Genomic DNA, 21,019 nt, shown 5'->3' on the forward strand with positions numbered 1-21,019 from the left:
CGCCCGCTCGCTCAGGCTCAGGCCTCCAGGGGCCCGCTCCACCCAGTGTGTGCCTGCAGGGGACCTGAGGTGGCAGACCCCCTCTCTGTACTCCTGGCAATGGGCGGGGGCCACCTGGGCTTCAGCTCCCCCACCAGGGAGGGGGCTCCGGGGAGTTGGCCTGGCCCCCTGGACTCCCTCCCCTTGGCTGGCTGGAGCAGCCCCCTTCCCCCCAGGCGCAGGCCTCTTGCCTGCCTCATTAATAAAGCGGATAAAATCTAAACACTGGAAAATGTGAGCATTGCCTGGGGCGGGCTGGGCGGCTGCAAGGGGTGCCGCTGCCCCTACACGGGCGGGTGGCGAAGTTGGGGGCCTAGCCCTGCGGGGGGCGGGGGGCAGCAGCACCCCCCCTGCCCTGCCAGAGCCTTGGTGGATGGTGGATGTCAGGTGGGTGGTGGTGGCAGTGCCGCGGGTGGACCAGCCCGGGTCCCTGGCCAGGAGATCCACCCACTATTTACACAGGGGCTTAAAGCCCAGGCGGGGCGGGCGGCACACCCCGGAGGGGAGGGGAAGGGACGGGAGGAGGCTAAGGGGCCAGGGAGCCAGGAGGCCTGGGGCCAGGAGCCTCTCCTCCATCCTGCTTGAGGATGTGGGGAGCAACATGTGGGACACACATGTCCCGTGCCACAGAGACAGGGGTAGCTGCACCTCTTGCCCTGAGAAGTAGGGTCACACCCCAGAGTCTCACACCTGAAGACATACAATTCTATTCCTTGACACTCTGAAACCAGCTACCATCACAGCCTGTCCCCAGCACAGTGGCAGCCATGTCCTTTGGAGCCTTGGGGTCAGCCGTCATCACACCTCTGAACTCGCTGAGACAGTGTCACCCCCCGACACCAGATGTGCCCATAGTTACCAACTCTAACACCGGCCGCTTCTCTCAATGCCCTAAAATGCAGCCCCCAAGAAAGCCACTGTCACAGCCCTCAGTGCTGGGAGACACATCCGGCGGCACCCTGGGAGATACGCAGTCCTCGCCACAGAGACAGCCGCAGCCCACTCCATGTCACCCGAGACACCCCTTATGGTACAGGACAAGCTAAATAGGTACCCACCAGACACCTGAGAGGCAGGAGTGGCACTCCTGGGACCCACTGGTCACCCACTGCCCTAGGACCAGGAGCACCCAGAGCCTGGGACGCCCCAAGACGCACTCACATGGCCACACTCCAGAACACTCTGGAACACAAAGACAATCACTACACCCTGTTCCCGCAACACAGACACAAGTTACAGCCCTCCACACGGCCACAACCCGCCAACTGACAGACAGTCCTTCCCTCTCAACACCCGGACTCACAGCCACACCCCTCCACAAGCCCTGCTGGCCGGCAGCAGACACACAGGCCCCCCACAGGTGACCCCAGGGCGCCTGGCCACGCCCCACCCCAAGAACACACCGCAGGCTGCGCGCGCACCCCCGCCCAGCCGCCCTCCCCGCCTGGTGGAAATGGGGAGCGGGCTGGGCTCTGTCTCAGCTCTTGGCTCGCCCCGAACATTCCTGCAGGGACCTCTGGCCTGGCTTCCCTTGCTTCAATCCTCGCTCTTCCCTCCAGGTCTGGCCAGGGTCCTGCCCCCTCCTGGATCCCCCCCTCAATCTTCAAGGATGAAGAGGGTTGTCAAAACAAGCATGCCGGGTTTATATCCAAACCGTGGCACACCATGGAAGCCCGCAGGCCCCGCACGTCCACAGTCAGCTGGGGTGGGGGCGCCTGGCGCCTATTCCCCATCAGCACTCGCCCCATCTCAGGCCCACCCACCTTTCTTTCTCTTTGCCTCCTAGCCCCGGGTTGTCGCAGCCGACAGCCTCATGCCCACTGTTCACACCAGGCTGGGGTGGCGGGAGGCCTTGTTCGAGAGGGAGCAAGATTTGCACCCTCAGGAGGCCAACAAGCTCCGGCCTTGCCTGGAAGCCTGGTGGCCTGCAGCCAGGAGACGCATCAGGCAGAACCGGTGGGGGGGCCCGGGCCAGCTCCTAATTCAATTTGGAGCCCGGGGAGGATGGATTTCAGCTGCTACATTCTTTCCCAGCCCGGGCCCACCCCCCTCCCACACTCCGAAGCCACCACACAGGTCCAACAGCAGATAGATTCTTTATGTTCAAGACAGTAAATTCAGATACAAAAGCCCACCGCCATCGTCCCTCTCGTCCCATCCCCCCCGGGCCAGGCTGAGGGAGCCGGGGGTGGGGGAGGTTGGAGCGTTCACAGCAGACTCATGTTTCAAACGTGAAGGTAACAGACTCCACGGCGAGGGGGCTCCTCTCTGGGGTGGGGGGCATTATTGCATTTGCTGAGGGGGATGCCCCCCTTCTGCATTCCCTGCGTCAGGAAACTAGGGAGGTCACAACCCCCAAACAGAACCCGAGGCCCCAGGGAGACAGAGGACCAGTTTGGCAGCAGATGCGGGAAGTGTTGGGGGCGGGGGTGGCCGCCCAATCAGGCCAGTCCCTCCTCATGCCTGACCCAGCTGAGGTAGGTGGGGAAGAGGGCAGGGGGGGCCAGGGGCCCCAGCCAGGCTGGGAACCAGGGAGGGGGTGGTACCGATTGGAGTGGGGCAGGGGCGCGGCCCCACCTCCGCTCCACATCGCCTCGGCCTGCTGAGCCAGGCCCAAGACAGATGCTGGGGTCTGGGCTGTGGCGTCCCCCCACTGGGGTCTCCCACCAGGCCAGGCCCAGGTCATCACGAGGTCCAGTGGGAGGTCTAGTAACGGCCGACCTTGGCGTCCCCAATGGCCCCCCAGACGTCAAAGACGAACTCATCAGGAAAGGCGAAGTCACCAAGCCGTTCGTCCAGGGCCTCGGCCAGCTCATCTGGGTTCTTTTTGTCCTTTCCAAGCTCTACCATGGTGGCCGCTGGGGGCGGAGGGGTGGGCAGAACGGAGGCATAGATGGCAGGGGTGCTCGGAGCAGCCCCAGCCCCAAAGGACCTAGAAGCCCCTCCCCCAGACCCAGGCACCCCACTCACCCAGCTCCGTGTCCCTGATGCCCATGTAACTCTCCAGCAGATCGTCCACCTTCTCAATGGCCTTCTCCTCGAAGGCTGAGGGCTGGGGGAGACAGCGACATCATGATACTACCATAGAACTAATCGTACTCGCTAAGCGCCAGGCGCGGTTTTCACCACTTCATGTATATTAACTTGTGGTTCACCCTTACGACAACCCTGAAAATGTCAGCATTATTATCCTCATTTTACAGATGAGGAAACTGAGGCCCACTGGCCCCAGAAAGGTCCCAGGGCTGGGAGGTGGATCTGAATCCAGTGCCCAGAGCCCCTCAGCTAACAGCTGATGCTGCCACCTCTAAACGTGCAGGGAGGGGGCAAGGCCCAGCTGGCACACTCACCATGTCCTCTACCGTGGCAGGGCCCCTCGATCGGAGCCGGAGTGTCCCTCGGCCAGTGCCCAGCTGGGGGCCAGCACCAGGGCGGCCACCCCCGGAGCGGACGCTGATCATGTCTGTGGGAGGCAAGTCGGGGAAGCCCAGTTCCAGCATGCTCTGGGCAGGAACCCAGGCATCCAGCCTCAGACACCCCGTCCACCTGCTCGGACCTTCTGCAGGCTCTGGGGACGCAGGGGTTTGAGGCAAGCCCAGGAGGGCAGGACTCCTGACTTAGCCTAGGCATGAGTTGGGGGGAGGCAGCCAGGGGCTGGGACTAGAAACGGCTGGAGGGGAGACTGGAGAGGGCCACTTCTGCTCCCAGGGTCGGAGGGACAGGAAGGGGGTGGGGCCTGGGTCCCTGCTGCTCTCCCCAAGGCAGGGGCGGGGGAGGAGGGGTACACCTGCTGGGCGGTGACCAGGCCTATCTGCCTGAGGAAGTGTTGGAGTCCCCCACCCCCACCCCAGGGGCCTCGGGCCCATTCCTGAGAGTTAGTGAAGCCAGAAGAAAAAGCGGGGGTGCTGGCACTGGCAGCCAAGCCTGGCTTCCTGGCGCTGGGGGGGCTGGCCAGGGTTGGGGGCACTTGGCTGGGCTAGTGGCTCCTGTAAGTCGGGTGTGGGAGCCACTTCCTCCTTGCCCCCATCTTCCTTGCAGGCTGGGCGGGGAGCCAGCGCCGGCCCCCCCCCCCCCCCCCCCCCCCCCCGTGGCAGGGCGGAGCTGCCCTCCTTTCCACTGCAGGCGGCTGAGCTTGGCCGCCACCTGCTGGTGGCCCCGGCACTGCAGCCTGGACCCAAGAGAGCAGGGCGGTCAGGATGCTCCAGCGGGCAGCCCCTCACCAAAGGCCTTGCGGGGCTCCGTGAGCTTCAGCGTGAAGGTGCGGCCCCGGGGCAGCTCCTTGAGGAGCCGGGCCACCTCGTAGTGCCGGCAGCCCAGCAGGCTCTGCCCGTTGATGGCCTCGATCATGTCCCCCACGCTGATGAGCTGGATGTGGTCAATCACGCTGCCCTCCTTAATGCGCTGCGGGGGGAGGAGCTGTCAGCCCCCTGGCTCCACCCTTGGGTCCCGTGGCCCAGCCTCACCCCCGGGACTCCAAGTGCCCGTCCACCGCAGGCACCTTGATGAAGGCGTAGCCGGCTCCGTTGTCCGTGATGGTGAGCCCCAGCGCCTCCTCCGACTTGAAAACCTCCACCTCCTTGCGCTGCCCCTTGACATGGGCGAAGATGAAGTCCTCCAGCCCAATCTGGCCCCCCAGGAGCTTGTCCATGTCCACTTTGTGGGTGTTGAGGGTGCAGAACATCACCTGCAGGGGTGGGAGGCACTCAGCCCTCACCTCCCTCCTCGCCCTGCACTAACCTCTACCTAACGGGGAAGGGAGGCAGCTGGGGAAGGCCTGGAGCCGTGCACCCCCGGAGCCAGTGTAGGGACCCCGCGGGACGTCCGCTCTACGCAGACTGGGGCTACTCTCCCAGCAGCAACCCCCTGCTGCGTCCAGGGCACAGAGCCTGGCACATGCGGGAAATGCTGGGGATACACGAAGGGGCGCAGACACCCACGGGTTTGCTGAGACCCCCCATCCACTTCCGCTCAACCCCACAGCTGCCCTCTTGCCTCCCTTCCTTCGGCCCCCAAGGCCCTCAGGGTCGGGCCTCTGGACGCATCTTAGAGAAGTGAACCCTGCGCGTGACCTCCAGCCCCTACAATCCGCCGGGGCGCAAGCCTCCCAAAGCCGCATGGGAACTCAGCCCCCAGCCCCGCCTCCAGCCCCTACAGTCCAAGGGGCGCAGGCCTCCCAAAGCCTCATGGGAACTCAGCCCCCACAATCCACCGGGGCGCAGGCCTCCCACAGCCGCATGGGCGCTCAGCGCCCGGCCAGGCCTCCAGCCGCCCCAATCCGCCGGGGCGTGGGCGCAGCGCCTGCCCCTTCGCGCCAGCCCCAGCCCGCCCGGGGCCCGCGGCCGTACCTCGGCGGCCGGCAGCCGGAAGGCCTCGGCGATCTTGCCGTAGAGCTCCTTGACGTTGGTGAAGCCCTCGATACGGCCGGTGGGGCTGCCGTGGGCCAGCTGCGTGTGGAAGACGAGGCGGGGCCGCAGCGCGGGCGGCGGCGGCGGCAGGCCCGCGTGGGGCCCCCCTGCCACGCCGCCCAGCGGCCCCGGCTCCCCCACGCCCAGCCCGCCACGGCCCGGCTCGGCCTCCTCATTCTCCACCAGAGGCGGCGCCTTCTTCCGCCGCCCCAGTCCCAGCGGCATGAGCGGGAGCGGAGGGAGCGCGCGGGGACCTGCGGGCGGGAGCGGGCTCAGGGGCGGCGGGCCGCGCGGGGCTTCGTGGGGCCAGGCTCGTGCCCATCCCGCAGGCGGGAACGCGGAGTTCCGCGCGCCGGCGCCTCTCCTCTTTCTCAGTCGCGGTCACTGGTGCTGCCCGGGAACAGCGTCCGGCTCTCCCCTCCGGAGCACCGGGCAAATGGACTCGTGAGAGGAAGGGACACGCGACACTTCTAGGCTGCAGCATCTAGTTACCGGAGCGCGAGCCTCCGAGGACTCTCTCTCCCCGGCAGGCGGGCCACCCCGTGCGAGACGGCGGCGGCTCGCTCAGGCCTGGCCCTGAGTGACTATCGTGGATGGAACCTCCGCTGAGCTGCAACGCACATGCAGCAGGAGCAAAAAATACATCTTCCTGGAGTTCAGCCACTGAGACTTTTGGGGTTGTTTGTTACTGCAGCAAAACTTGTCCTGACTTTTCCCCCTTCCTTTCCCCACTCTCTCTCTCTCTTTCTTTCTTTCTTTCTCCGTCCCTCCCTTCAAATATGTTTTGGGTGGTTACTATATTTCTTGCACCACTTTAGATAATGCTTTCAATAACTCAAGCAAGGCCTCTGACTAGGGCCAGCAGGTGCTGTTACACAGGTTGTTCGCTGTGCAAAGCACCAGACATGGTGTGGTGATGTGTCTGCTGGGAGGAAGGGCTGCCTGTTTCTACAGTCTAGCTGGGGCTCCGTCCATGCTGTCCAGAAGCATGCAGTCCAGAGGGGAAGATGCACAACGAGCAAGCAAATGTGTAAATGGCTAATATAATTTCTAATAGTGCTATGGAGACAATAACCCGACACGAGTTCTATCGACAGGGTCAGGGGGCTCTCTGAGCAGGCGAAGCTGAACCTGAGACCTCAAGGACAGGAAGATGTATCCACATGAGGATGGGAGGCAAGAACGTTCCAGGCAGAGGGAGCAGCCAGTACAAAGGCCCTGAGGTGGGGACGGGCTTGGCATGTTGGAGGAACAGCAAGGACGCCCATGTAGTTGGAAAAGAGTGAATCACGGGGACAGCAGGGGGAGGTGGGGCAGGGAGGGGACAGGGCAGAGGGAGCCGGGCCTTGTGGGCCTCCGGGAGGACAGACTTTTGCTCTGAGTGAGGTGGGAGCCATGGAGAGTTCGGAGTAGACTCAGATGAGCAAGAGAGCGGTGCAGCTGGAGGGGGTGCACAACAGGAGGGCGTGAGAGGGAAGGAACAGAGGTGATGCGGCCTTAGGGACTGGGAAAGAGTTCACATGTCACTTTTAAGTCACATGTCCGAAGTCACCGAGGCCGTCTGACTCCCAACTCCAAGTTCATACCCGCAAAGCTGCCTGTCCCCTCAGCACCTGGGCCTTGTGGGCCTGGTCTGCAGATGGGTTGCCCCGTCCACGTGGCCAAGTTGTATGGGGATCGCAGCAGGCCAAATCCTGTTTCTGTGGATAGGGGACTCCTGCTCCCTGCCTCCAGCCCGCCTCCTCCAGGGAGCCATCCTGGATCCAGTGCAGCCAGTGTCCTCATGCCTCCACTCATTTATTCATTCGCTCATTCATTCATTCGCCAACCCCTCTCCACCGTCCCCTGGTCCAGCCCGTCCTCGCTTACCTAGACTAGTGCAGGCGCGTCCTCTGGCTCTCCTGGCTCCTGCCCTGGCCCCGACGGCCTCTTGTCGACACAGCAGCCACAGCGACCCTGGAGAATGGAAGTCCCGTCACGTCTGCATTCTGCCCCACCCCTCCCAGGGCACCCACCTCCCTCAGAGTAACAGTCCACGTCCTCCCCTCAGCCTACAGGCCCCAAGGACCGGCCCCCTCTCCTCCCTGCCCTCATCTCCCCGCTCTTCCCCTCACTCGTTCCCTCCAGCCACACGGGCCTCGTCCCCATCCCTCCAACACACAGGGTCAAGTCCAGCCTCAGGGCCTTTGCGTTGGCTGTGCCCTCTGGAATCCACACAACTCCCCCTCTCACCTCTTTCAGGGGGAATATATATTTCATTAATTTATCTCGTTCACTGTCTGTGCTCTGAAAGGGCAGGGAATTCTGTCCGTCTCATTCATCCCTATATTCTTAGTGCAGAGACCAGTGTCTGGCACAGAGCAGCTGCTCAATAAATATGTGTTGAACGAATGAATGGATGAATGAAGGATCCTAATATTCCCCAGCCCCCTAGGCCCTGTGCCCGGGTCTGGGGAGATAAGAGGCACAGGCTGCAGGTGCTGCCCACAGGAGGGTCTTGTCTCCCCAGCAACAGCACAGGCCCTACCTCTGGGGTCTCCCTCCCTTGCTTCCCAGCACAGTTATGGGCACAGGGCAGGGGCCTCCTGCAGCCAGGAAGACAGGGACTGCATCTCTTGTCTTTCACTGTGGTTTCATTTGTCACTCTCCTCATAATCAATAATGCCAAACAACCTTGCATACGTTTATCAACCGTTTGGATTTGCCCTTTTCTGAATTCCCTGTTTAAGTCTTCGCCCATTTTTAAAAGTGCATGGTGTCTGTTTTTAATTGCAAGGCCTGTCTTTCTTGTTCTTATTCATTTGTGAGAACTCTTTATATATGCTGGATACTAGTCTTTTATTGGTTATCTCATCTCTCTATCCATAGCACCCATCAGTGGATCTAGCACACAGTAGGCCTCACTGAATATCTGACAAAATATAAATTCTGAATGAATAAACCAGTACTGCTCCCTCAAGTTATTTCTTTTTTTTCTTTTCTTTTCTTTTTTTTTTAAGATTAGCACCCGAGCTAACATCCGTTGTCTTCTCCTTTTTTTTTCTTCTTCTCCCGGAAGCCCCCCAGTACATAGTTGTACATTCTAGTTGCAGGTCCTTCTGATTGTGCTATGTGGGACACCACCTCAGCGTGGCCTGACGGGCGGTGCCATGTCCGCACCCAGGATCTGAACCAGTGAAACCCTGGGCCACTGAAGTGGAGCACGCAAACTTGACCACTCAGACACCAGGTTGGACCCCCAAGTTATTTCATTACACAAAATGATGCTAAAAAGAAAAAACCCTCGCCATCACCCCCTGTCATTCCCCTCCCCCAGCTCCCCATATATTTTAGCAAGATACTAAGAACATGAGTCTGGACCTGACTTCTCTACTTACTCTCTGTGTGACCTTGGGCACACGTCCTCACCTCTCTGAGCTCCAAGGCAATCACGCATGCCCTGGAACAGCTCCTGGCACACAATACAGGTTCATAAATATTGGTGATCATTACTACTATTCCACCTGTACCATCTTTCAGCGAGTTGCCAAGATTCAAGCTTCTTCCTTTGCCCAGGGCCCCACATCCTGCTCCCCAGTGCCAGCCCCCTTCCTCTGCCTGTACGCGCTGCCCTGCTTCAGGCTGGCTTCCATGCCCGCACTTGTGAGGGGAATAGCAGTGCTGAGGGAGGCCGGTTCTTAATGAAGTCTGGGCTTCCAGGCCAGAAGAGGCAGAGTGGCCTGGGTTCAAATCCCGCCCCTGCCACTTACCAGCTGTGTGGCTATGGGCAAGTCACTTCACTTCATGGGGTCTTAGTTTCCTCATCTGAAAAAAGGGCAGAATTCCTGTCAGGGTCCTTATGGGAATCCAAAGAGATTATGCATTTAACCCGATTACCACTTTGTTTGACATTCAGTTTAAAGAAGCTGTTATCATTATTGTCATTATTATTATTGCCTCCTCCCCTGCCCTGCCCAGGAACATCCCAGTCCTCTCTGCCTGGGAAGGCCTATGCCAGGCCACCTCCTCCAGGCAGCCTTCCCAGCTTGCCCCAGCCTGTTGGAACCGTCCCTGTGGTCCTGACAGCTCAGGCCCATGAACTTAATTACACGTTGCCCGGGCAGAACTCTTGTCTTCCAGTCTTAAGCTGTTATTTAACTTCATGTCTCTATTTTAAAACGTAAACCAGACCAAGTCACTCCCTGGCCTCAAATCTTACAACAGGTCCCCACCTGACCTGACGGAGGAGAAGCTCCAAACTCCCTCAGGTGACCCGCAGAGGCTGCAGGATCGCCGCTCTGGCTGCTTCTCCTGCCCCGGCCACACGGCTTGCAGCTCTGAGCTCAGAGCGTGGCCCGGCCACAGAGCCTTCATCCCGCCTGACCTTCGTAGGGCTGGCTGCTGCTTGTTATTCAGACCTGGGCCCCAAAGTCACCCCCTCCGAGAGCCCCTGGTGCCTGCTCTCTCCCCTGCCGCCCCTCGTGTTTACCCAGAGCACTCAGCAGCATCTGCAGGTGCCTCCCTTATTCACTGGCTCACAGGTCTGTCACTTGTCTCCCCCCACAATGGCAGCTCCCAGGGAGCGGGCATTTTGTCCCATTCCCTATTGTACCCTCTGTGCCAAGAACAGAGCCTGGCCCCTCAGAGGAGCTCAACACACACTGTGGAAGAAGGACCCTGTGGACGCCCCTTCTGACGGCTCTGGAGCCGCCCTCCTCAGCAGCCTGGCGAGCTGTGCACCGCCCCGCCCTCCTCACTCCGTGGCCTCTCAAATGGGCTGGCACACAGGGATGGGGAGGCATTCCAGCCCCGCCAGAGCTAGGGAGCTGCAAATCCAGCCGCCCACCCTCCCTCCCCTGGGAGGGCCTGAAACTTAGCAACCCCGGCCACACAGAGCCACAGTGGGGCAGCAGGAGGTGGGGTCCTGGGTCTTGGGAGTCCTCAGAAGCCGGGGGAGGGGGACACCACGCCCAGGCTCCCCTTTCCAGTTGGGCATTGCTTTGGGGAAGAGGGCGGGAGGCCTCTGATTCAGTCTTGAAAAACCGGCTCCTGGGTGTTTCCGGGGAGAACGCCTACCGCGGGACTCGGCCCAGGGTTCCCAGGGGCGTCCAGCAGGCAGAGGACTCGAGGGTCCTGGGCCCCCTGAAGACGTCACTCTCTCAGGACCTTCTCAGCCTTGCCTTTTTAGCTCAGGGGAGAAGGGACATGGGGGCAGCTTCCTGTCTGAGCAGCTGGTGTCTGGTCACCTCTGGGGGAGGGAAGCAGAGACCAGCAGGTGTGGCCCAGGTGGTATGCATGGGTGTGTGGCGCGGGAGCTGGTCAGGAAGCCCGAGCCACGGAGCCACGGGGCTTCTGGTCTAGCGGCTGAGACTCGAGTTCTGGACTCTAAGGCACGACTTTCAGTCCCAGGTCTGCCACTTACTAGCTGTGTGACCTCGCGCCAGTCACTCCCCCTTCTCTGGGCCTGCCAGTTCACCTCTAGAAGCGGTAACAGCACCTTCCACGAGGTGGGCGGCTTCCGCGGCGCGCACGGTAAACACCGGACACGGAATCCGTCGACGGATGCTGCCCGCGCGCCCGTTTCTTGATTATCCTGGGGGCCCCAGCGCTGCCCCGGCGCCCCAGGCCCTGGAGGGCGGGACGCGGTCGCCGCGGGGAGGCGCCGGGAGGGCTCGGGAGGACCGCGCCGCGCAGGGGGATGCACGGCGGGCGGGGGCCACCCGCGCCGCCCAGACCTCCCGCCCGCCCCGCGGGCCCGCCGCCCGCCGCCCGGGGGAACACTCACCCGCGCAGCCGCCGCGCCCGGTCGACCCTCCGCAAACTCGGGCCCTGCCGCTCCCGCAGCAGCGGCCGGGGCGGGGGCGGGGCCGGCGCCGTGCCCGCCAATCAGAAGCTGCCGCCCCAGCGCGCGGCCAATCGGCGGCGCGCAGCCGGCCCCGCCCCCGGCGGCGGAAGCGGCCCGGAGCGGCCCCCGCGCCCAGCGCAGTGCGCCCGCCCGGCCGTGGGCCGTACCACCGCGCGTGGGGGGAGCCGCGAGGGGCGGCGAGGCGGCTGGCCGTGGGAGTCAGGGCGCCGAGGCTGAGTGTCGGGGAGCGGAGGCGGACTCCCGAAGTCCGGAAGCACGGACCGTTCAGGAAACCCGGCAGGGGGCGGAGGGCGGCCCCCAGTCCTCGGCCGGGCCCGCCCCTGCCCAAGCCCGGCATCCTCGGAGCGGATGAAAAGATGCATTCATTCCAGGCGGGCGGGCGGAGGACGAGATGAATAGGGAGGGTCCGAGTGTCCCTGCTCCCTGGGGCGTACAATGGACAAGGACGTTCATTCATTCATTCGTTCACGCGTCAAATATTTAACGTGCCCTTGCTCCGGGCCAGGCTTTGGCCTATCTCTGCTCCTGGTGGAGGGAACAGTGCCTGCAAAGGCCTAGAGGACAGCCGGAGGGATCCAGCACGCTTTATTTAGGATGGTGCACTCTCGGAGGAGCTGGCAAAGCCGTGTGAAAGGGTGCAGCGGTGCGGGGAGCGGCGCGAGATGGCCTGCTCGCGTGTTGCTTAGAGCGGCGAATACTTACTGAGCACATACTCCGTGCTACACTACGAAGGGCGCCCAGCTCTCCGCGGTCCTGCCCTCGGGGAGCTGACCTTCCATGAGTCTGTCTCCTCCAGCTGACTGTCCCCCACCCCGGTCCCGCACAGAGCCGGGTCTCAGCACAAGTGTGGATGAAAGGACCAGGTAAGACCACCTCTAGGTTTGGCTTGTAACCGGGATTTCTCAGGCGGGAACAGGTCCAGGAAACAGAGACACAAACGCACCTCGCACAGGCCAGGACCCTTGGTTCCCAGGACTGGTGAGATTTCCTTGTTCTGGTTCAAAGCCAGCCCCTTGGGCAGCTGGGGCTAGACCAGGAGTTCGCTGTGTGTTCTGGGATTTGTAGTTCCTGGAGGCCTCCAATTGCTGCGACCCTGCTCAAGCCTCATTGAATGCCTGGGTCTTTGCAGTCCCCAGAGTGCGCTGCTGTGCATCCCAGCCCTGCCTGGGCCTGCAGAGGTGCAATGTGAAAGGGGAGAGTGGGCCCTGGGCTTAGCTGCTGAGGGCTGCCCGGCGGCCCCACCCAGCTGGCAAACACCGCGACTGCCGTGGCAACAGGCACAGCCATTGTCCTCCTCTTCCTGTTCTGCTGACCTCTGCTACTCCCACGGAGCGATCAGTGGCCTCGGCTGGGCCAGAGCCCTGTGTGGGACTGTGCCCACTGCTCTACCTGCCCCTGACATCTGAGCTGCCCCCACACACCTGGAGGGGGCAGTAGGTGGGGCTGCAGGGCAGCAGAATCTTGAGCCGGAATCCACCTGTGGACTGAGGAGGAAGTGCCCAGGCAGGGATGAGGGGGGTGCCCAAGGGCACAGAGCAGTGCCAGGCACCTCCTCCCCAATTTTATAGCTCAAGAGGCATGCCTGAAAACTGAGGCATCAGTGATGCAGGCAGGCTCGTCCATGGGGAATGGGTATTCAGTAGGCTCAGGACCAGCCCTTAGAGTGCTTGTTCCTTACAATGGGGAAAAGAGAAAAAGGCACAGGGGATAAACGTGGAGGTCAGCGCCTTAACCAAGGGATTACAGCCGACTCACCCGTGATGGGAAGGCCATCCTCGCACGCCCCCTGCCGTGATTTACTGAGAAGGACGCAGCAACACCTGTGAAGTACTTGGTCCTGCCCAAAGTGTGTAACCTGACGAGACAACCACACACATCCCGACTGAGGATGTTCTGCAAAAAGCAAGCTGACCTGGACTCTTCAAACAGGTCTACGTCATGAACGGCAAAATCTGTCCGTTAACTAAATGAATGAATAAACAAAAGGCTGGGGAACAATTCTAGATTGGAGGAGACAAAAGAGAGATGACAACCAAAATCAATGTATGATCCTTGATTGGATCCTCGATAAAAATTTCAAAAAAAGATAGAACAGTCTATGAAGGATATTCTTGGGCAAATCGGGGATATGTGAATGTGGAGTGGATATTATACAATGACATCATAGCCATGTCAAACTCTCTGAGTGTGAGCGCTGTACTGTGGTGAGACCAGAGGATGTTCTTGTTCTTAAGAGACACACGCTGAATTCTTTGGTGCTAAGTTTATAAGGCCTGCGACTGTCAAATGGCTCAGAAAAAAATGATATATGTATGCAGCATTTTATATACTATATTGAAATGTGGTATACATTAGTATTAGTATATAGGGAGATGGAAAGAGAGCAAACAGGGCAGAATAATAACAATTGCCACTGAACCCAGGAGAGAGGCATCTGGGTGTTCATTTCACTATTCTTGTAAGTTTCCTACAGCTTTGAAAATTGCAGTATAGACATTGGAATGAAATACCCCCTTTTCCCTCCCATCCCTAGAGGCAGCCCTCCAGTGGGTTTAATATGCACCAGTTTGTGTCTTTCTCTGAAAATGTGCATTGTTTTATGTGTGTGTTATGTTGTATTTGGTCTCTTACTTTTTTCACACTCAGCACTGTATTGCTTGTTTACTCGTTTCACACTAGGAAGTGAAGATCCATCTGTATTGCTAATGTCTTGAATCTGTTTTCTTCTAACTGAGCCTTGGTGCCCCACAGAATGCACCCCTTCCGTCTGAGTCCTCTGTTGCCCAGGGACGGACACCAGGCAGCCTCCAGCTTACCACACCACAGTGAACAGCCACGGATATGCCCCCTTAGGGACCTGGGGAGAGCCTCCGCAGAAGAGAGACCTGGCTGCAGAGGTGCTGGGGCACAGGGCGAACTCAACTACTACGTGGCCCCCAGAGCAGCTGCCCCCATCACACCCACTGACAGTAGGGGAGAGTCCCATGTCCCCATATCTCCGCCAGCCACTGGTATTATCCAGCTTCTAATTTTTGCCACTCTGACTCACTGTCAAGTGACATCCTATTGCTTTACTTTACGTTTCTCTGATTTCTAATCACTTTGTGCATCTCTTCCTTGGCTTGATGGCCTGCGGGTCTTCCTCTTCCGTAAACGCCCGTTCAGACTCTGCCTATGTCTCGCTGGGGGTTGCTGTCTTGTTCTTGTTGATTTGCACGTGTTCCTCATAGACTCTAGATCTGCACTGTCCCATCTGATCCAACGTGAACTCTCCACTCTCCACACATGGCTCCTGAGCACTTGAAGTGTGGCTAATGCAAACTGAGCTGTCCCGTCAGTGGAAAGCACACCGGCTTTCTAAGACTTAGTACAAACAGAAGGGTATATCACATCTTGTTAACTCATTTTATACTGATTCCATGTCATAGTAATAGTAATGTTGATGTACTGGGCTAAATAAAGTGTATTCAAATTAATTTCACCTTTTTATTATTTGAATGTGACTATGAGAAAATTCAAAGTTGCGCGTGCATGTGCATAGTTCTGCTGGATGGGGCTGGGATGGCGACAGTGCTTAAACAGAGCTTGCCATGAGCCAGGCCATTTAACTCTAATGACCCCGAGAAGTAGACACAGGTTACACAACGAAACATTCTCCTATCTGTTGTGTGACAATTGGCTTCGCCCATGACATCCCTCATTGGAAGGAAATTTTTTTTTTTGAGGACGATTAGCTCTGAGCTAACATCTGCCGCCAATCCTCCTCTTTTTGCTGAGGAAGACTGGCTCTGAGCTAACATCCGTGCCCATCTTTCTCTATTTTCTATGTGGGACGCCTGCCACAGCATGGCTTGACAAGCGGTGCCATGTCCCAACCAGGGAACCCTGGGCCGCTGAAGCGGAAGGTGCGCACTTAACCACTGCACCACCGGGCCGGCCCCTTGAGGCTGCTCTTCTAAGGAGACTCGGGTCTTACATTTGGGGGAGAAGCCATGGCTTAAACTGCACTGTCCACTCTTTGCCACTAGCCACATGTAGCTGCTGAGCACTTGAAATGTGGCTGGAATGACCAAGTAACCAAGTTTTTAGTTTTATTTGACTCTAAAACAGTTTCCATTTTAAAAACAGAGAACATTCCCGTTAGGGCAGAAAACTCCGGGACACCGGTTACATGGTTTCAGTGGGAAGGGAAAGCCACTCCTAGGTTGACCTTAAATATGGTGTTACTGAAGTTTTTACTCGAAGACTTTTTGTAGCTAAGCAGCAATACATTGTTTTCAAACCGTGTAATTACTCACTTTATAATAAAACCAGTTCCTTAAAAAAACCTACAAAGTAAAAAGCTCCTGCGGCTGCACACAGAGCAGGAGCAGGAAATGGGCCTTACCCTGGGCGAGGCCCCGGGCAGGAATCCCAGTCCCGCTCGGCCAGCCTGCCTGACACCAGCCTGTTCCAGCAAGGAGGGGGCAGCGGGGGACAGGGCAGACCGTGCGCCCCGCGCCCAGCGACAGGCCCTGGGAGGCGGCAGGGGAACTGCTTGAACTCCGGCCTTGACCTCCACAATAGACCGGCTGACTACAAGGGCCTCTCCAGCCCACCCCCACTCAGGAAGGCAGCCCCGCCGCCCGCCGCTGACACCCCGCCCCGCCAGCAGAGCCCTCAAACAGAGTCGCAGGACCGCCGGCCCGAGGTTTGGCATCAGTCTTTAATGCTGCGGCGCTGCACATTGACAAGTCACACGCTTCGCGCTCACGTTGGCAGTGGCAACTTACAACGAATCTCAAGGTCTGAGCACCAGACCAGCCTGCAGGGCACAGGCGCACCCCCCCCCCCCCCCCCCGTTCCTTCCGGACTCCATCACGGCCCTATGCAAGAAGCAGCTACCGGGACTGGTTTCTGTTAAGTGCACACCAATTTTACACAGAATTATAAAAACATATTTACAGACATTCTACGGTGCTCCTGTAATCAGGAGCAAAGACCCTTTTATCAAAAGGGATATTTAGGGCTGTGCCAAATTCAAAAGGATCAGATCCCTCTGAATGAGTCCAAAGTCCACTAGAGAAAATCCCGGGGCCACTGCTGAGCCCCGGGCATGCCTCACCGCCTCATCGCCAGGAGAAGGGCGGGACCCTGAGCGCACCCAGCCTGGGGCCGGCAGGGATGGAGGTATTGCTCGCGGGCGGCGCCGGGCAGGCAGCTCTGCGCACACTCGAGGTTTCCCAACTCGAGACGACAAAACAGGAGACGACATTCTTCAGTGCATGAGCAAGACGGGGGAACAAACAGAACCAAACGCACCGATCCCACCGCAGAAGCCGAGGAGCCGGCGGGTCTGGTGACAGAGACGGCAGGTGGACGCCCCCGGAGGGCCGCAAGCAAAGGACCGCAGAGGGATCGAGTCCAGCGGCCGGTCTGCCTCTGGCCCCTGGGAGAGCCTGGAGGAGGCGGCTCAGGACCCGGCGGGACAGACTGCAGGGTCTTCACTGCCATCCCCACCACCGGCTGCCCTACAGCTGGAAGAACCACTTAAGTCTGGCGCTCGACTTTGAAAGATTATAATATATTCTGTGGGAACATTCAGCAGCGCGGGAGCCCTCCCCGGGCCCTCCCGCCCTCACACGGGGCCACCGTCCGCAAATCCATGAGCTCCGCGCCGGGACCTGGGGCTAGACCGGCAGCACCTGCTCCAGCACGGTTCTCGACGTCTGCGGGATTCTCTCGGGGAACACCACCTCGAACTCGATGACGAGATCTCCGCGTTTGTCGGGCGTCTTGGGCAGCGGGAGGCCTTCTCCGGGGACCTTACGTCGCATGCCGGGCCGGATGACGTCTTTGAACACGACCGGGATGGTCCTGCCGTCCAGGGTGGGCACATTCACCGTGCAGCCGCAAAGAGCCTAAAAGGACGAACAGCGTCAGGCAGACGACAGACGCAGACAACCCAGGCCCGCCCCCAGGTCCACGCCCAGCGCCCCGACACGTGCCCGGGAGACCCCGGCCCGCCCCCTGGCCCGCCTCCCCAGCGCCCGCGCCTACCTCCCGAAGAGAGATCCGAGCCGGGTAAATGACGTCAGAGCCGTCCCTCTTGAAAACATTGTGTGGCTTGTCCTTGAGCACGAAGACAATGTCGGCAGGAATGTTGCTGGAGGTCTGGTCGCCCTCCTTGGGGAAGGTGATCTTGGTGCCCTCCTTCCAGCCGCGCTTCACCTCGATGGTGAGGATCTTGTCCTCGTTGCGCACGCTCTTGCCGTCGGGGCCGAGCCGCTTGTGCGAGATTTTCATCTTCTTGGTGCAGCCACTGTAGATCTCCTCCAGCGACACGCGCAGGTCGTGCGTGACCGGCGGGTCCTGCTTCCTGCGCGCGGGCTCCGGGGCGGGCCGGGGGCGGCCGAAGTTCACGGTGGGGAAGCCGCCTACGCCCATGGGGAAGCCGGGGAAGAGCGGGTCGTCCACGTCCATGCCCTCCTCGCCGTTGCGCTGCCCGAAGAACGTGTCGAACGGGTTTCGGCCGCCGAAGAACTCGGCGAACATGGCGTGCGGGTCCCCATGGAACGTGTAGCTGAAGGACGCGCCGTTCGCGCCGCCGCCGCCCCCGCCGCTGGGGCCGCCGCCCTTCAGGCCTGGAGGCGGGGACGGCGCCGTGAGCCGCCGGCCTGGCCTCCCCGGGCCCCAGGCCCCGCGCCCCGCGCCCCCCGCGCCCGCGATCGCAGGAGGCCGGGCGCCTCCGGGACAGCACGCCCCTCGGCGACCCCAGGGACGGGACGGCGCTGGGAGTGCAAGCGGAGACCGCCGACCTGACCACGTCCCCGCGTCCCCCCGCCCGCGCGACCCCCACCCGGCCCGCAGCCCCGCCCCCGCCCGGTGAGTCCCCGCCCCGCGAGCCCCGCCCCGGGAGCTTCCGCAGCCGCGGCCGGGCCCCCCCCCCTCCACCGCGCGCCGGCCGGGCCGGGCCGGGCCGCCCTGCCCCGCGTCAACCGGCGGCGGCTGCGCACGCACCCTCCTCGCCGAAGCGGTCGAAAATGTCGCGCTTGCGCGGGTCACTGAGCACGTCGTAGGCCTCGGCCACCTCCTTGAAGCGCTCCTCGGCGCCCGGTTCCTTGTTCTTGTCGGGGTGGTAGCGCAGCGCCTGACGGCGGTAGGCCCGCTTGATCTCCTCGTCCGACGCGCCGCGGGCCAGGCCCAGCGTCTGATAGTAGTCCTTACCCATGGCCCGCGGCCGCCGCCCCGCCGCCGCCCGCCCGACTCTATATACCCGTCTGGCGGAAGCTTCCAGAGCCCGCCGGCCCCCTCCAGAACCTTCCGCTCCGCCCCCGCGCCGCACCCACCAATCGCCGCCGCCCCGGCCGCGACGCGCGGCATCCGGGGCGGGGCCGCGCCGCCAACGGCCGCCCGCGCGCTGCCCCGCCCCCCGCCCCGCCCCCGGCAACGCCTCCCGGCGGTGTGCGCACCAGGCTGCGGAGGCCCCGCCCACCCCCGCCGGGAGCCAATCGCGATCTTGCTTCCTGGCCCGGAATACCCGGCCCGCCGCGCGCCCCGCCCCCGCGGGGGTTCCTGCAGGAGGACGCGCGCCGCGGGAACGCCCCCGCGTCCGTAGGGCCGCCGACAGGTCTCCCCTCCTGTGGGTCCCGGCGGCCCACTCTGGCCAGCCGCCTAGCCCCGCCCTGCCCGCTTCCTCGTTCCGTCTTCTTCCGGTGTGGGGGATGCGGCTGGGAGCTCCCGGCCTGCCCCTGCCCTCACCATACAGGGCCCCGCCGGCGCGCCGAGGACCCGGCCCGGAGACGCCTTCCCGGCCCCGCTCTTCACGCCTGCCGCTTTGCTGCTTTCTCCGGTACAGCGGTCGCTGGAAGCTGAAACGATCCTGTTCCTTGGCGTTCATGCCAAGTGACACCTCCCTCCCAGCTTGTGGGCCCACCGGGGCGGGGCCTGGGTGCTGTCAGTGCTGGGTCCCCAGTGCCTGGAGTAGCATCTGGCGCCCAGTCGCAGTGAACGCTTCGCGAATATTTCTGGTTGTTTTTAGTAGGCTTCTTCTCTTCCTCTCCTAGTACCTTTATGATTTGGGGGACATGGGTGTCAAACACCTCTCGGGGCCTCTGTTGCCTCGCCTGTGGGTGACATGATCTGTTTGGCTCTGAGGGTCTGGGGTGCCTGTGGTCCAGGACAAGGCTGGCGGTCGGGTGAGGGGGCTCAGGCAGGGGCAGCGCCTAGCAGGGCACGGGGAATGGGGAGGCGGGGAGGCGGCCGAGGGGCGAGCTTCCTGGAGGAACTGCTTGGGAGGTCGGGGCTCCCTGCCGAGTTCTTGCTCTTGCTGGCTGTGTGACCTCGGGCTGGGCCCCAGCGTCCGCACCTGTACAGGGCGGGCAGCAGTAGTACCCGCTCACAGGGCTTTGAAGCTGATGTGAATCAGCATTGGTGGAGTACCCAGGACAGGCCTGGCCCAGAGGGAGCGCTGCCACAGGGGTGACCAACTGTCATGAGTGGTGGGCTGTTGAGCCACCCCCTCCAGGCAGCGCCACTGCACTATGGCTTCTTATTTTTTTGAGGAAGATGAGCCCTGAGCTAACATCTGCTGCCAGTCCTTCTCTTTTTGCTGGGGAAGACTGGCCCTGAGCTAACATCTGTGCCCATCTTCCTCTACTTTATATGTGGGACGCCTACCACAGCATGGCTTGCCAAGCGGTGCCATATCCGCACCTGGGATCCAAACCGGCGATCCCCAGGCTGCCAAAGCAGAATGTGCAAACTTAACCGCTGCACCACCGGGCTCACCCCTGCACCATAGCTTCTGGTGACCGCTGCCCTGGTGCCGGCTGGGACTCCTGAGAAAGAAGACTGTGGCCTTCCCCTGCTGGCCACTCGCTGACGCCAGGGAAACCGTATCAGCAAGGACTCTGAACCAGGACACACACTGGCCGACCTGGGAGGATGGGTCTGGGCAGGGAGTCCCAGGCACTGCACAGCAGGGGGCCTGAACCAGCCAGGGAGGAAGAGAATTCAATTTTTAAAAAGTTACATAAATAGAGGGGCCAGCCCGGTGGTCTAGTAGTTAAGTTTGGCACGCTCTGCTTCGGCAGTCGGGGTTCATGGGTTCAGATCCTGGGTGCAGACCTATGCTACTTGTCGATGGCCACACTGTGGCAGCGACCCACATACAAGATAGAGGAAGACTGGCGTAGGTCTTAGCTCAGGGCCAATCTTCCTCATCAAAAAGAAAAAAAAACTTAAATACATAGCGGGAGAGTCATCATCATGGGGAAAATCTCAGAGCTGGTGTACTTCTTCACCCTTAGGCACTAGTATTTTATACTCTAAAGTTAATTTAGAATTATAAATGTGGCAGCCTCCAAAGTCTTCCCATGGCTCTGGGAGCCCTTGGTTGTCTGGGGGCAACCTCATGGGGGGGAACTCCATGAGGACTCCACACCATTCCTTGAGCAAGCCTGGGTCATGTTCAGGAAGTTTTAACTATTTAACCATCCCCCAGCACCCCCCAAAAAGCAACACCAGACACCTCCCTATAAGGCTACGCTTCCTTGATCTGGACCCTCACTGGGTGCTTCGGATTGTTACTGGAAAAGTGGCTTCGGCAGAAACCTCAGCAAGTCTTGAGCCCCGAGTCGGAGAAGATGTGATGTTTATATCATGCATCAGCTTGGCTGGGCTATAACACCCAGTGGTTCTGTTAAACACTAACCTAAGTGCTGCTGTGAAGATATTTGGTAGATGTAGT

At 60.7% G+C, this 21,019-nt stretch overlaps 2 protein-coding genes and 1 long non-coding RNA gene across 6 annotated transcripts; 1 reads left to right on the plus strand and 2 right to left on the minus strand.

Annotated features, from left to right (window-relative positions):
- Window positions 1–2,116: 2,116 nt before the first annotated feature.
- On the minus strand, window positions 2,117–12,074 carry GIPC1 (GIPC PDZ domain containing family member 1). Of its 4 annotated transcripts, none has more exons than XM_070492225.1 (9): window positions 11,992–12,074; window positions 9,194–9,248; window positions 7,314–7,400; window positions 5,385–5,698; window positions 4,538–4,723; window positions 4,260–4,440; window positions 3,390–3,502; window positions 3,010–3,091; window positions 2,117–2,897 (listed from the first exon to the last, which is right to left on the minus strand). In XM_070492225.1, the coding sequence occupies exons 4-9, from the start codon at window positions 5,667–5,669 to the stop codon at window positions 2,746–2,748; spliced, it is 999 nt and encodes a 332-aa protein (XP_070348326.1). In that variant the 5' UTR covers window positions 5,670–5,698; window positions 7,314–7,400; window positions 9,194–9,248; window positions 11,992–12,074; the 3' UTR covers window positions 2,117–2,745. The 4 variants fall into 4 exon arrangements, with proteins under 4 accessions (XP_070348326.1, XP_070348325.1, XP_070348327.1 ...); XM_070492224.1 differs by lacking the exon at window positions 11,992–12,074 and adding an exon at window positions 11,209–11,309; XM_070492226.1 differs by lacking the exon at window positions 11,992–12,074 and adding an exon at window positions 10,846–10,915.
- On the plus strand, window positions 12,013–14,765 carry LOC106844307 (uncharacterized). The gene is made up of 2 exons (XR_006516332.2): window positions 12,013–12,152; window positions 14,041–14,765. It is a non-coding gene; the product is annotated as an uncharacterized lncRNA (long non-coding RNA).
- Window positions 14,766–15,367: 602 nt separating this feature from the next.
- Window positions 15,368–18,606, minus strand: DNAJB1 (DnaJ heat shock protein family (Hsp40) member B1). The gene is made up of 3 exons (XM_070492221.1): window positions 18,289–18,606; window positions 17,329–17,912; window positions 15,368–17,189 (listed from the first exon to the last, which is right to left on the minus strand). The coding sequence occupies exons 1-3, from the start codon at window positions 18,497–18,499 to the stop codon at window positions 16,959–16,961; spliced, it is 1,026 nt and encodes a 341-aa protein (XP_070348322.1). The 5' UTR covers window positions 18,500–18,606; the 3' UTR covers window positions 15,368–16,958.
- Window positions 18,607–21,019: the final 2,413 nt, after the last annotated feature.

This window comes from Equus asinus, chromosome 20, assembly GCF_041296235.1.
Source record: "Equus asinus isolate D_3611 breed Donkey chromosome 20, EquAss-T2T_v2, whole genome shotgun sequence".
Taxonomy (NCBI): domain Eukaryota; kingdom Metazoa; phylum Chordata; class Mammalia; order Perissodactyla; family Equidae; genus Equus; species Equus asinus.

What these genes read in the sequence shown, in the direction of transcription:
- DNAJB1 (XM_070492221.1), bottom strand. Translation starts at nt 18,499, where the DNA reads ATGGGTAAGGACTACTATCAGACGCTGGGCCTGGCCCGCGGCGCGTCG. An exon ending in CGACCGCTTCGGCGAGGAGG is followed by an intron (nt 17,913 to 18,288) that starts GTGCGTGCGCAG and finishes CCCCGCCTCCAG; the next exon opens with GCCTGAAGGGCGGCGGCCCC. An exon ending in CTCGGATCTCTCTTCGGGAG is followed by an intron (nt 17,190 to 17,328) that starts GTAGGCGCGGGC and finishes TCGTCCTTTTAG; the next exon opens with GCTCTTTGCGGCTGCACGGT.
- GIPC1 (XM_070492225.1), bottom strand. Translation starts at nt 5,669, where the DNA reads ATGCCGCTGGGACTGGGGCGGCGGAAGAAGGCGCCGCCTCTGGTGGAG. An exon ending in TCCGGCTGCCGGCCGCCGAG is followed by an intron (nt 4,724 to 5,384) that starts GTACGGCCGCGG and finishes CCACCCCTGCAG; the next exon opens with GTGATGTTCTGCACCCTCAA. An exon ending in CATCAGGGACACGGAGCTGG is followed by an intron (nt 2,898 to 3,009) that starts GTGAGTGGGGTG and finishes CTCCGCCCCCAG; the next exon opens with CGGCCACCATGGTAGAGCTT.